Raw genomic sequence first — 11,840 nt, forward strand, 5'->3', positions numbered from 1 at the left:
AAAAAAAATAAAAAAATAAGTAATAGGGGTTCACAGATGATTTGATATATGTACCTTTATTTAAATTTTAAAAGAGTGGAAGGATTCATGGATTTTGCTATCAGTATTTTGTTCACACTAGCTTGAGATGTGTAATTATGTGTTAATGTGGGCGTTAACAGAACAACAACCCCTATAAGAATGATTACATTTGACAGTACAGGTACTTAATGCACTGTGATTCTCCTTTCATCAACCTTTCTGATAAACTTATGTTACATTACATGTAGTATAGGAAACGCCTCAAAGTAACCTCGTATAATTGTGTAATTCCAGAGAATTTTCACAGTTCAGTTAAATAGTTTAAATCTCTTTTATTAATATAAAATGGCATTTTGTTAGAGAAAAAAATATTAAGGGTTGGAAATTCGAATAAGGGAAGGTTTGGGATTCTAAATTATGAGTTTTTGTATGAAACTATGGTACCCCTCAAGACATTTTTTTATGAGTTCCTTTAACCTTCATATATACATACTTTGGACATTGTTGATCCATTTTTTAGTGAATTTAAGTAGTCCAAGAGAACAAAAATCTCAAGACTACCCAAGTGATCTATTGGTACTCAAGCACCATATGTGAGAGAGGTTAGAGTAAACCTTATTGTTTATATTAGAGACAAATATTTTGATAATGGTAGTACCTAGGTTTCTGCTAAGCTGAGTATTTTAGAGGTTGAATGACATTTATCCCTTGCTAATATTTGCATTCAAACAAAAATTTTATTTGATAATTCAGAAGTTTTATGTTGACTGGCTGTATTGGAAAATATGACGGAATTCAGAGTCTGAAACTTCATTTACTTGGTTTGAAGTTGTGTGACTTGTTATGGTGAGAGCTGTTGCCTCATCAAGCTGACATACCAAATGTAGCTATAGATGTTGCCTCTTCAAGCTTACATATTGAAATATGGCTGTAGCTGTTGCCTCATCAAGCTATCATGTACATGATGTGGCTGTAGTTGTTTCCTCTATAAACTATCATCCTAAAATGTGGCTGTAGCTGTTGCTTCTTCTAGCTGCTTGTCAAAATGTGGCTATAACAGTTGCCTCTTCAAGTTACCTTGTCAAAAATGTTCCTAAAGCTGTTGGATCTTCAAGCTAACTTTTCAACATATGGCTTTAGATAATGCCTCTTCAAGCTTATATCAGGCCATTTGAAGCATTTTAGTATATATTTTCAAAATCCGAGAAAAAAGTATACCAATTATCAAGTGCATGTATCACAAGTGTAAAAAATGAACATGTTCATAGCAGACCTTGATCTAGAGGTTTGATAAGGGGAAAAGGTTAGGGTATTTTTTGCTTATTTTTGTCAATTTTGGATGAATTTAACAAAAATTGTCCCCTAAGAAATAGAGTTTCTATCCCAGAACTTACTCCCCCCCTGGATCTGCCATTGCATTGGGATCATCACTTCCTCCCCCTGGATTCAACACTTAATTGGGATCACTTATTGGTCTATGTATACAGCATGTCAGCTGCTTTCACTTGATATTCAATAATGCACCATTGTTAAAGTTAGGGCCATGACTTTCATCTAGACAGAGGACAGACACATTAAAGTGTACAAATAGGTGAATGCACTTTCATAATAGTGAAGATTATGTGGGGGTTTCTGATAACACTGAAATTTTAAAAATATTGTAACTATAACTATTTCATGGGAGGTCTTTTTAAATCTGAAATAAGGCCAATGAGTGTAATAATTGTAATCATATTTTGAAAAAAAAAAACATTGTAAAAAGTATGAATGTAGTAGTGATGGCTATTTTTGTACACAAGCTTAAGTGAAATACCTCCATACAGAAAAAATAGATTCAAATACATGCTGTATCTTGAATATTGCAATTTATTGCCTGAAGAAGTTTTTCTGGTTTATTGGTTTTTACAGGTTTTTACACCTACAAAGTGATCCAGTATCAATATTGATTTGTTTCTATTTAAATCTCAATGTGTGTATAGATTATAGCTTAGTGCTATAAATTATTCACGGTGTTACTATTTTTAGAAGCAAACTGAGTCATCTCAGCCATATCTTGTTACGAAAAGCCAGCAGAGGTCATGGTGAATAGCTTGTGTGTAAGGCACTCCCATGGGGGGGAATTGAGTCTGTTATATTTACAAAATAGTTTGAATGTTCAAAAGATCACTGGTAAATTGAATTTGAACTGTTGACAGTTCTGCCTGAAGTTTAAACTTGAATTTTGAAACTCTGTTTCATATTTTGGTTGTTTGTAATTTTAAAGTGAACATAAATATAAATGTAGTTAAGTGTTTTAACATGGAAATAGAATGAGCGATGAACCCGATAGGCCCTCTAAATGAGTCAAGTGTGATTTTAAATGAATTTTCTTTCAGTTTCTTAAAATGATCAGATGGGATGGTATGGAAAGATTTTTTTTACCAAGGGCTCCAATAAGTGGACAAGGTCAAAGGGATGACAGTTAAAGGACGTTGAATTTGTGTACTTTTTGTTATAGAAGAACACATTAATTGAACAGTAAAGAGGAATCGAAAAATGAATTAGATTGACACCCTTACAACCCCAATCCATTATCATATGTTTAGGGGATTAGTGGGTAAAGGTGCTAAAATTAGTTTTATATCAGCCAAAAGAAAAGCAACAGCTGTGAGCCAGATTATTTTTAGTACAACTAAAATGTCTGAGTAGTATATATGAATGCACTTTTGGTCCTGACTAATATGTCCTAGTTGATTGGAATTTAGGTTGGTCTGTACAGGATTATGGTTGGTAACCATGTTCAGTTACAAATTGTGTTAAAAAGAAGTATTTCTCACAGGAATGAGTAATGAAGCACAAATGAAGATATTTTTTTTTCTGAAACGGGTGAATAGATAGACCTGAAGGCCAAAAAAATAATAGTTTTTTTTCTTGCTACCAGCAAGAAAAAATAGGTAGGTAGGTAGGTAGGGAAATTTTTTAACTTGTCAAAACATTTTTACATTCAGTTATTGGGGAAACAACCTAGACTTTTACAGTGCTTGAACCGAAATGGCCTTAAAAGGTTAAGGATAGGCACAAAAATTAAGGTAGGTAGGGTAGCAGTAAACCAACATATTATTTTTTTTGGCCTAGGATTCATTGGCAAAACTATGTTAATATATTACTGAAGTAAGGTAGAGGTAACTCCTACACATCAGGTACAACACCTTTTTTGCCAGTCCTTCCAAATTTCAGCCCTGTTAGGACTGTCAGTAATGTGTCCTTTATTAATTATTTATGTGTTACAAGTCGATATATTAATGTAATATGCACATGTATGTATTTTATTTATATTTTCAGCTTTCTAGATAGAGTCCATATAGTGAAGCAACCAGAATACACTCCAACTGAACAGGTGGGTTTTTACATGTTAAACATACCCATATACTACATAAACGATTCCACTCTGTCACAAAAAAATATACACCACAATTCTTAGCTGATAATACAATTCATATTGGGATCTTTACAGACAGGTCATATTGATGTTATTTCTTTTAAATTTCATTGTCACAACAATAGGTAATGACTTTATTACATACAGTTTTGGCATTTCTAAAGTGATTTCACTCTACAGATTAAACACTATTTCAGATTGAAAAAAAATATAGCTGTCATTACTCTGTTTTGACTTCCGGTGTAGTGAACTGAGGAAGTGGATTGGAATCACCACTGTGGTTTCAGTATCAATTTCCACATCCTAACTGGAAAGATTGTGATGCAAGGATGCATCTGTGGATCATCACCCTTCTATCTTATTGGTTTTCAAATATACCTGTTTATCAATCACTGTATAGAAGCCTTTAAATTGAAATCTGTAGACAGTGAATGCACTGAAAAACTCTAACACCTCTTTGAAATCTCATGGCAGTTTTAGACACTAAATTTACACCAAGTAACATTATTGCAGAATAATGGCTGTCAGCATACATCCTTAAATACATAATATCATTCTGATTATCAATACAAGGTTTAAAATTAGCAGGAGCCAAATTGCAAATGACCCTTAAAAATTGTTGTGGGCAATTTTTACTGTTATTGCGAAAAAACTATACTTACTGGCTACCAAAGTTTAAGCTGTGGACTACCAAGCCAAAGTTTTCGGTTGAAACCCTGCTATGTCTTCTTAAATCAAAGGCTGGCCAAAGTCATACTTTGAACACAAGGTTAGTGTAAATACCCATGCCATGTGATTTTTAACATAGAGAAAATGGTAATGTTCATCATCTTATGATCCCATACAAGTGTGACAAAAAGATATATAGAACATAGCAGAGGGATATGTTTAGCCAAAATCAAAGAATTTCAAATAATTTGAAAATTACATTTTACACTAATTTAATTTGTGCCTAAACAGAACATTTTTTTTAAAAATTCATGCATATGTTGTACAGAAAAAGGAAAACAAAATGAAAATTATACCAGTATATTGAAGACCATCTCATTTTATAAGTCACTTTTTATGTAGAAACAAGAACCAATGACCAGATCTCTTAGATATTTATATAACGGAAGTGTTTTTCATTGTGAAATCTTGTGCCAAAATATTTAGCGTCAAACTTTTTTCTCTTTTTATCTTGGATGAGAAAATCGACACCTTTTAAATTCTATATGACAGGAATCCAGCATTTTAATTGATATTTGCAAAATGAACTTGTAAGTTGAAGAAAGTTGAAATTTTCACAAAATGATATGCCTGATTTAGTTTTTGTTGTCATCAATGAATGAGCTATTATAAAAAACCAGACCTAACTGAAATGCATTGCTGGGTAAGGATGCATTATTGCTTTTATAGAATATTTTGTAGACTTGCAGATTTGCCTTTACATCAACTGATTACTAGACATTTCAAACTAATTTTAGGGTCTTGTAATTTCTGGTCTTTTTTTCAAAGAACTTTTCTTAGCAATGATTTGAAAAAAAAATGGCACTCAGCTAAAGCTAGGTGGATTGTTAAGTGTGCCACTTTTATGTCACTATCACATTGTACTGAGCATCTCAGGAGTTCAGATTTTCTTTCATGAGTGGAAGGTCCAAGACTATTCCAAGTTTCAAATCCATGGTCCACTTGATGAAAATCAGGTATCGGTATTGAAGGAATTTAAGGTCCCTGACTCGGGCTATGTAAATTATATTTCAAAAGTTCCTACATTGGAAATTGAGGGACCAAGACTAATTTGGACCTGCATCTTTAATTAAATATAGGGGGTGCGAGTTAATGTTTCCTATGAATTACATATTTCTTTTTTTTCTGCTAATAGCTTAGTTGACAAGTAAAGCTTGCCATATTTTCCTGATGCATTTAAGTAGCACTCCAGCTAAGAATCACGCAAAATGTGATTCATGGGTAAAAAGCCTGCATATTAATATTTTTGATATTTTGTTTGAAATGTCATAGTAAACAGAAAATAATGTGGTTTTTCGTATAACCCATGCTCTTAGGAGATAAAAATTATATAGAATGCACTGTAGATTTCAAAATAAAGGGAGATAACTCTGTAAATGACACTCAAATACAATAGAATCTACTGGATTTTCAATGTTGATTATCTCCTGAGAGCAGGCAGATTTGAATGAATAATTACACATTTCGTAATATAGACCCATAAAAGAACTTAATTACAAAAATAAAAATATGTAGCCTTTTTGGGGTGTATCACATTTTTCAGATTTTGCATGATTCTTACAAAGACAGCTACTTAAAAACATTCATGTTTCAATAAGGTTGAATAGTTGATTTATAAAGGCCAACAATTTTGATATTAATAGCATTAACTCTCAATTTCTCTTTCCTAAAATTTAAAAGATTATCCATAAATTATTCAAAGTATATAAAGTTAAATGACACATGGTTTAAATAAATTGTTTTCAGAGATGTTCATACAAGTAAACACCTTGAAACCCGATAAAATATTTGCTAATTTAATATTCATAGGAAATGAGAATGTCAGTACTTTGGCAACCTGAAAGTCTCAATATTTGATTGTGTTTTATAATACTTTTCTTAGGTTCTTCAGTGCTTCATAAGAAGGGTACAAATGTTCTTAGCTTATAATATATTCTGAATATTTCATATTTAAAATCCATTTCACATGCTGTGTCATCTAGAGACCCTATAACACCCCAAGGGCCATTAGCCTGAGGTGTGATATAGCTCTAAGGTTGATACTGAATGTGATAAATATTTATATAGATTGCAGTGATTTTTTAAATATTTCCAGTGTAAAAAATTTCTATTATTCACACTATTGGAAATTTCACTTTTGGACTTTCCTCCACATTACATAACAACACAAATATCAATCTGCTGATCACAAAATTTTAATTTATGTTGAAAATAGCAGTAATTTATGGAAAAATAGGTTAATCATTTGATTATCATGGATAACCAAAATACGATAACTTGTGATTCTTTTGATTACCGCTATAACCTTGGTTCCCTTGATTACTCTTGTGGAAGGAACCCTTGAAGATTTGATATGTGCACAGAACGAGGCTCACACATTTGTTAAATCTATGCGGTTCTTTGGCACTCTTGATCATATTTTGGGTATTCACTTTTCCAATTGATTATCTTTTTAATCATTTATTTCAAGTGTGATCCGAGTAGAAGCACAACATAGAGTATGCAATGAAGGCATATATAGGGATGGGATATACGAGATGTGGTATAGGCCTAAAAGTATGATAAAGCATATGGTATAGGCCTAAAAGTATGATTAAGGGCATACAATGAATTTTAATGCTTAAAACATAAGCTGTTGAGATGGAATTAAAATGTACCAGGGAATTGATAAAAGTTGAATTTAGATGAAAATATCAACTGTATGATACACCTTTTTATGGACATTTGTTTATAACAAGATATGTAAAATATATTATTTCAAATGTATAGCTTATCTACTGCTGGTTTATATTTGTAAAAAAATATGTAACAATCAAAAGGTTACTGCTTTTATGTAGTTTTAGATGATTTGCTCTACTCTTTCCAAAAATAGTCAGGCTTGCCATTTATAAATTATAACCTTTAGAATAGCTGAATATAGTGCGGAAAGAAACAATTATTTCGAGACACATTACTTCCTTATTTGTCTAAATTTGAAAATGATATTACCTTTTTTCTGATTTGAATGTCACCATTGAATTTTAAGGTGTATATATGTGTATTTATGTATTGGTACATCCAGCACACTTTGTTCTCAAATAAGCAACTGCTTAAATTAGATTAAATCTGATATATATTATGTCTATTTTTAAATTGGTCAGTTGACTTAGCCATTTTATCTGATTGTTGTATCTTTCTTGTTTTTCTAAGTGTAGAGAGACTAGTGGGGATTTGTTACAATGGATATTTAAGGCGAATAAAGTGTATTTATGATTCTGTAGTCACTCAGGCATATTGGGACAGACCAAAGGTCAATTTGTGTTTTATGTACATTTTGTAGTGCCTTTAAAGGATAATAGGTGATTTTTATGGAGTTCATTATGGAGCCAATAAGAACTTATAGGAATGAATTCAGTAAAAAAAACTCCCATTGCTTCCAATGCAAACCCATATTTTAAGTGATGGCCCTTGTGAATAAACCTTTAGAAATCAAGAAGTTTTATGTATCACTCTTTAAGGTTCATAAGCCTAGTTATCTTTTGCAATTTTCTAAACATAGGGTCACGTGGCATTTTTGGCCATCTCCATGGCTTGTTTACATACAATATAAAAATGTGCTGAATTCTGACCCTAGCCCCTCCACTGTTTTAAAAGCTGTGAAATTTTTTTTTTGAAAAGCAAAATAAAGACTTTGCGTATTTTAAAGTGCAAAATTGAATTATAAATTCATATTATATTATATTGAAAAAATATTATTCAGTCTAATAGCCACTGGCCTTTACTTTATGAAAAATTATTCTCCTCAAAAGTGTCTTGGTGACTTCATGAATATTTTCAATATTTATACAAATGTCTTATTCAGATGTAATGCTTCACATTTAAAATCTATTTTAGACATTGAATTTATGAAACTGTCTTGTTATTTTTGGAGGAAATGGTCTTACTGGTTTTTCTGTCATTTTATGGTTAGATAGCAAAACTTTAGATGGTGTGTTTTTCTTGTTGTACATCGTTACAGTATTGTGAAAAATCATCTTTTTGCCTCATTTTTACTGTTCTTGTCTGCAGTATTTCAAATGTTGTTGTACATTACAACCCTGATTTGATTGACCCTTTGTTTGCCTTTAAAAATAAATCTATACCATATTTATGATTTTGTCTGAGAATTTCATTTAAGTAGCACTCCTGGTAAGAATCATGTAAAGTATGATTTATAGTTGGAAAGCCTACTTATTTTTATTTTTGATAGTTTGTTTAAAATGTTATAGTTAACAGAAATTAACATGTGGCTTTTCATACAAATCCCCCCTCCTAGGAGATAAAAAACTATATTGTACTATAATGTACTGTAGAATTCAAAACTAAGGGAGATAACTCTGTAAATGACTTAATTATACTTTTCATCATATAAACCAATAAAACAACTTAATAATACATGTATATGTTAATATATATGTAATTTCATATTGGCCCTGTCAAATTGGTTGAGGTGGTTGTATTGTTCCCGAGGCATCGCCAAGGGCCAATATGGCTGTCGAGGCCAATATTGACCAAAAACCTATAACAGGACCAATATGAAATTACATATTTATTGACAATTTTATTGACCAACTTCACTAGATGATTTGTAGAACAGTTGTTTTCGTGTTTTGCCAAGAACATGTAGGTTTATTTGCATTAATCAGTTGTAAATATCTTTTTTGTATAAAATGGCAGATTTTTTCTTTTGGGTTTCTGCAGCTTTTAGTCCTGGTGGTCAAAGTTCATGAAATCCAATTCTAACTAAAATGGCAGTGTCAAACGACCGGAAGTTATGATGCCTTATTGCCCTGGTTTGATCCATATTGGCCCCATATAGATCCCTGTTTTGAATTCATATCAATTGGTCAGTTTTTGACATATTTTAACATATTTTGGGTAGTTGGTTAATAACAAAAATTAAAATGCATAGCCTTTTTTGGGGTGCGTCACATATTACAGATTTTGCATGATTCTTACAAAGACTACTACTTGAATTGACCAAACAGTGAACTAGGATTAAGGTTTATTATTAAAACATGTTTAAATCTTCTGTACAAAATTATTCATAAGATTAATCATGTATGTAAATAGACTATGTGCCAAGTAAATGTCATTTCGTGCTATAGTAGTTTTTATCCAGTTATAAACTTGATGTTGAATGGGTTAGGGCAGGGTAGGAAACTCACTCAAATTCTAGCCAGTCCTGAAAACAATTTTTCAATATATTTACTATATGGCTATATAGATTTTTGCTAAAATTAGCCAGCCCTGCCAAAAAATTTGGCAGTCATAGACTGGTTGGCAGGCTACTATTTCTAACTCTGGTTAGGGTGTGGGTCTTGTATTACTGTGAAAGTATTATTGTTTGTGGGGTACTTATTTCATGGTTTTCATGGACTGGGTAAACAACAAAATTTGGTTCCCCACAAAATGGAAATTTCCTATTCATTTGTATGGTAGAGTTGTTAAATTCACGAATTTAGAAATCTACGATCTGATAATTTTCCCCCAAAACCATAAAAATTGGTACCCACCAATAAAAGTACTTTAACAGTACTTATCCTGGTTCAATCAACAATGTAGATCCTTCGCCTGAATATAGCTGAAATATTGCCGCTCAGGCGTTAAACCCCAACAAACAAACAAACTAACAATGTAGATCCCTGTGTAGTGAAACCTGTCTAAACCAAACACATTTTGGACTTTATAATTTGTTCAGTTTAGACAGGTGTTTTGTTTACCAAGGTTTGAAAATACAATTGAATTGATAAAATGAAACTTTAAAAGAGGTTTTCAGATTATTCAGGGTTTGATTTAGATAAGTTTCACTGTATACCTTTGATTACACCAGAATAATGAATGTATATTTATAAAGACATCGTATTTTACTGTGGATTACAGATCTATTCAACATCATTTAATAAATTTTGGTATATTCATACAAGCTATTGCAGCAGTATTTTAACTGTTTAAGAGTGTAAATTGCGCTGAATCAAAACAGTAAATGCTCAATCCATGGTTTCCTGGTCATATGTCATAAATGTGTTATTTTCCCAACCAATCTTTTCTCCAGTACAATACACTAGGAAAGGGGAATGGATCTGTTTACAAAGGTTTCATAGACTAGGAAAAGGGGGATTTGATACATACACTATTTTCACTATACAAGGAATCTACACTAGTTTAGGAAATTTAAGTTAAGCACTGGATTGGTTATATTTTGCTGAGAGCCTTACAGTACTCCCTCCTATATTCCAGAAAGTTTGGCATTTATACTTTTTAATGGGTGTAATTTATTTTTATTGAAGGATATATTACGGTGTCGAGTATTAACGTCAGGAATCTTTGAAACAAAGTTTCAAGTGGAAAAAGTTAATTTTCAGTGAGTATTATTAAGTCCATTAAGAGGATATTCATGTAATGAAATTGCTAACTTGAAACCTACAGTGATGCTCCAAACCTGCATACCAGTAATCATGATAATACCTTCCTCAAAATTTTAACACAGAAGCAGATATTTATTACTACTGGAACAAAATAGTGTGGATCAATCCACAACTTTCAATTGTCATAATAAAAATATGAGTAGTCCACATGCTAGAAGTATTCTGTTTCAATTATTTCTAACAATATTTGGTATGCAACGACAAACTGTTTCTTAAAAAAAAATGAAAAGCTTTAATGTCCAGAAGGAAGATAAATGAGAAAATGCATAAACATCATGATAAATCAAAAAATTTACTATTTATGGAGTTTTCATCTTTACGCTTGCCAAGTACATGTTAAATGTAACCTTTTTGTACTACAGGAATTCAAAACATTGTGTAATAATATATTGTTCTGTTCATCTTGTAGTATGTTTGATGTCGGAGGCCAGCGTGATGAGAGGAGAAAATGGATTCAATGTTTTAATGATGTAACAGCTATTATATTTGTCACAGCTTGCAGTAGTTATAATCTTGTGTTAAGAGAAGATGCTACTACAAATCGACTCAGAGAGTCCTTAAACCTTTTCCAAAGTATTTGGAATAACAGGTATTTTTTAATGTCCACATAGTATTGCAGATATGTGGATAAAATTCCCATGGAACATAAACAAGCAATGTTCTGATCCCCCCCCCCAAAAAAAAAAAAAACAAAACAAAACAAAAAAAAATGAAAACAAAAACAAAACAAAAAAAGTAATACTAAAAGAAGGCTTTATCAGAAACCATTAATACTTAATGTAGTGATGCAACTAAGGGTTTGATTCAGTCATAAACTGACTGGTTTCTTAAAATGCTAGGTAGTCTGTAAACTGATTTATAATACTTTTCCATCTCTTTGGTTACCAGATCAATTTAAATGTACCCAAAGAAATATGAACTCTAAGTAATTGCATTCTAGCATCAATTTTATATGGTGTATGTTCTTTTGATAAAGACCCTAGTTTATGTTTAAATTTAAATTCCATATTTTGCATGAATTGATGAACTTTTACATTAGACTCCCAAGTTCTATTTTCATGTTCAATTAAGTCTATTTTTTAAACAGTTTTCCAAATGCTGTCATTGCAAAATTAGTTAAATTCAGAGGAGTACAATTTTGAGTTAATGATAGTAACTAAATTAAATTTAAATTTATATATTAAGTAAGGAGGTAATTCATGTTCTAGCATATAAATACCAGGAAA

The 11,840-nt window shown here is 31.5% G+C and overlaps 1 protein-coding gene across 2 annotated transcripts in view; it reads left to right on the forward strand.

Annotated features, from left to right (window-relative positions):
* The window catches only part of LOC148616528 (guanine nucleotide-binding protein G(s) subunit alpha-like), a 51,077-nt gene that overhangs the window by 17,347 nt on the left and 21,890 nt on the right, over positions 1 to 11,840 (forward strand). For both annotated transcript variants that reach the window (XM_088583656.1, XM_088583657.1), the window contains exons 6-8: positions 3,343 to 3,397; positions 10,477 to 10,550; positions 11,024 to 11,203. In XM_088583656.1, coding sequence (XP_088439782.1) covers positions 3,343 to 3,397; positions 10,477 to 10,550; positions 11,024 to 11,203 — 309 coding nt within the window. The remainder of the gene's footprint in view (positions 1 to 3,342; positions 3,398 to 10,476; positions 10,551 to 11,023; positions 11,204 to 11,840) is intronic.

Source organism: Perna viridis, chromosome 5 (assembly GCF_037379345.1).
Source record: "Perna viridis isolate PV_CMFRI_1.1 ecotype Kerala chromosome 5, ASM3737934v1, whole genome shotgun sequence".
Classification (NCBI taxonomy): Eukaryota; Metazoa; Mollusca; class Bivalvia; order Mytilida; family Mytilidae; genus Perna; species Perna viridis.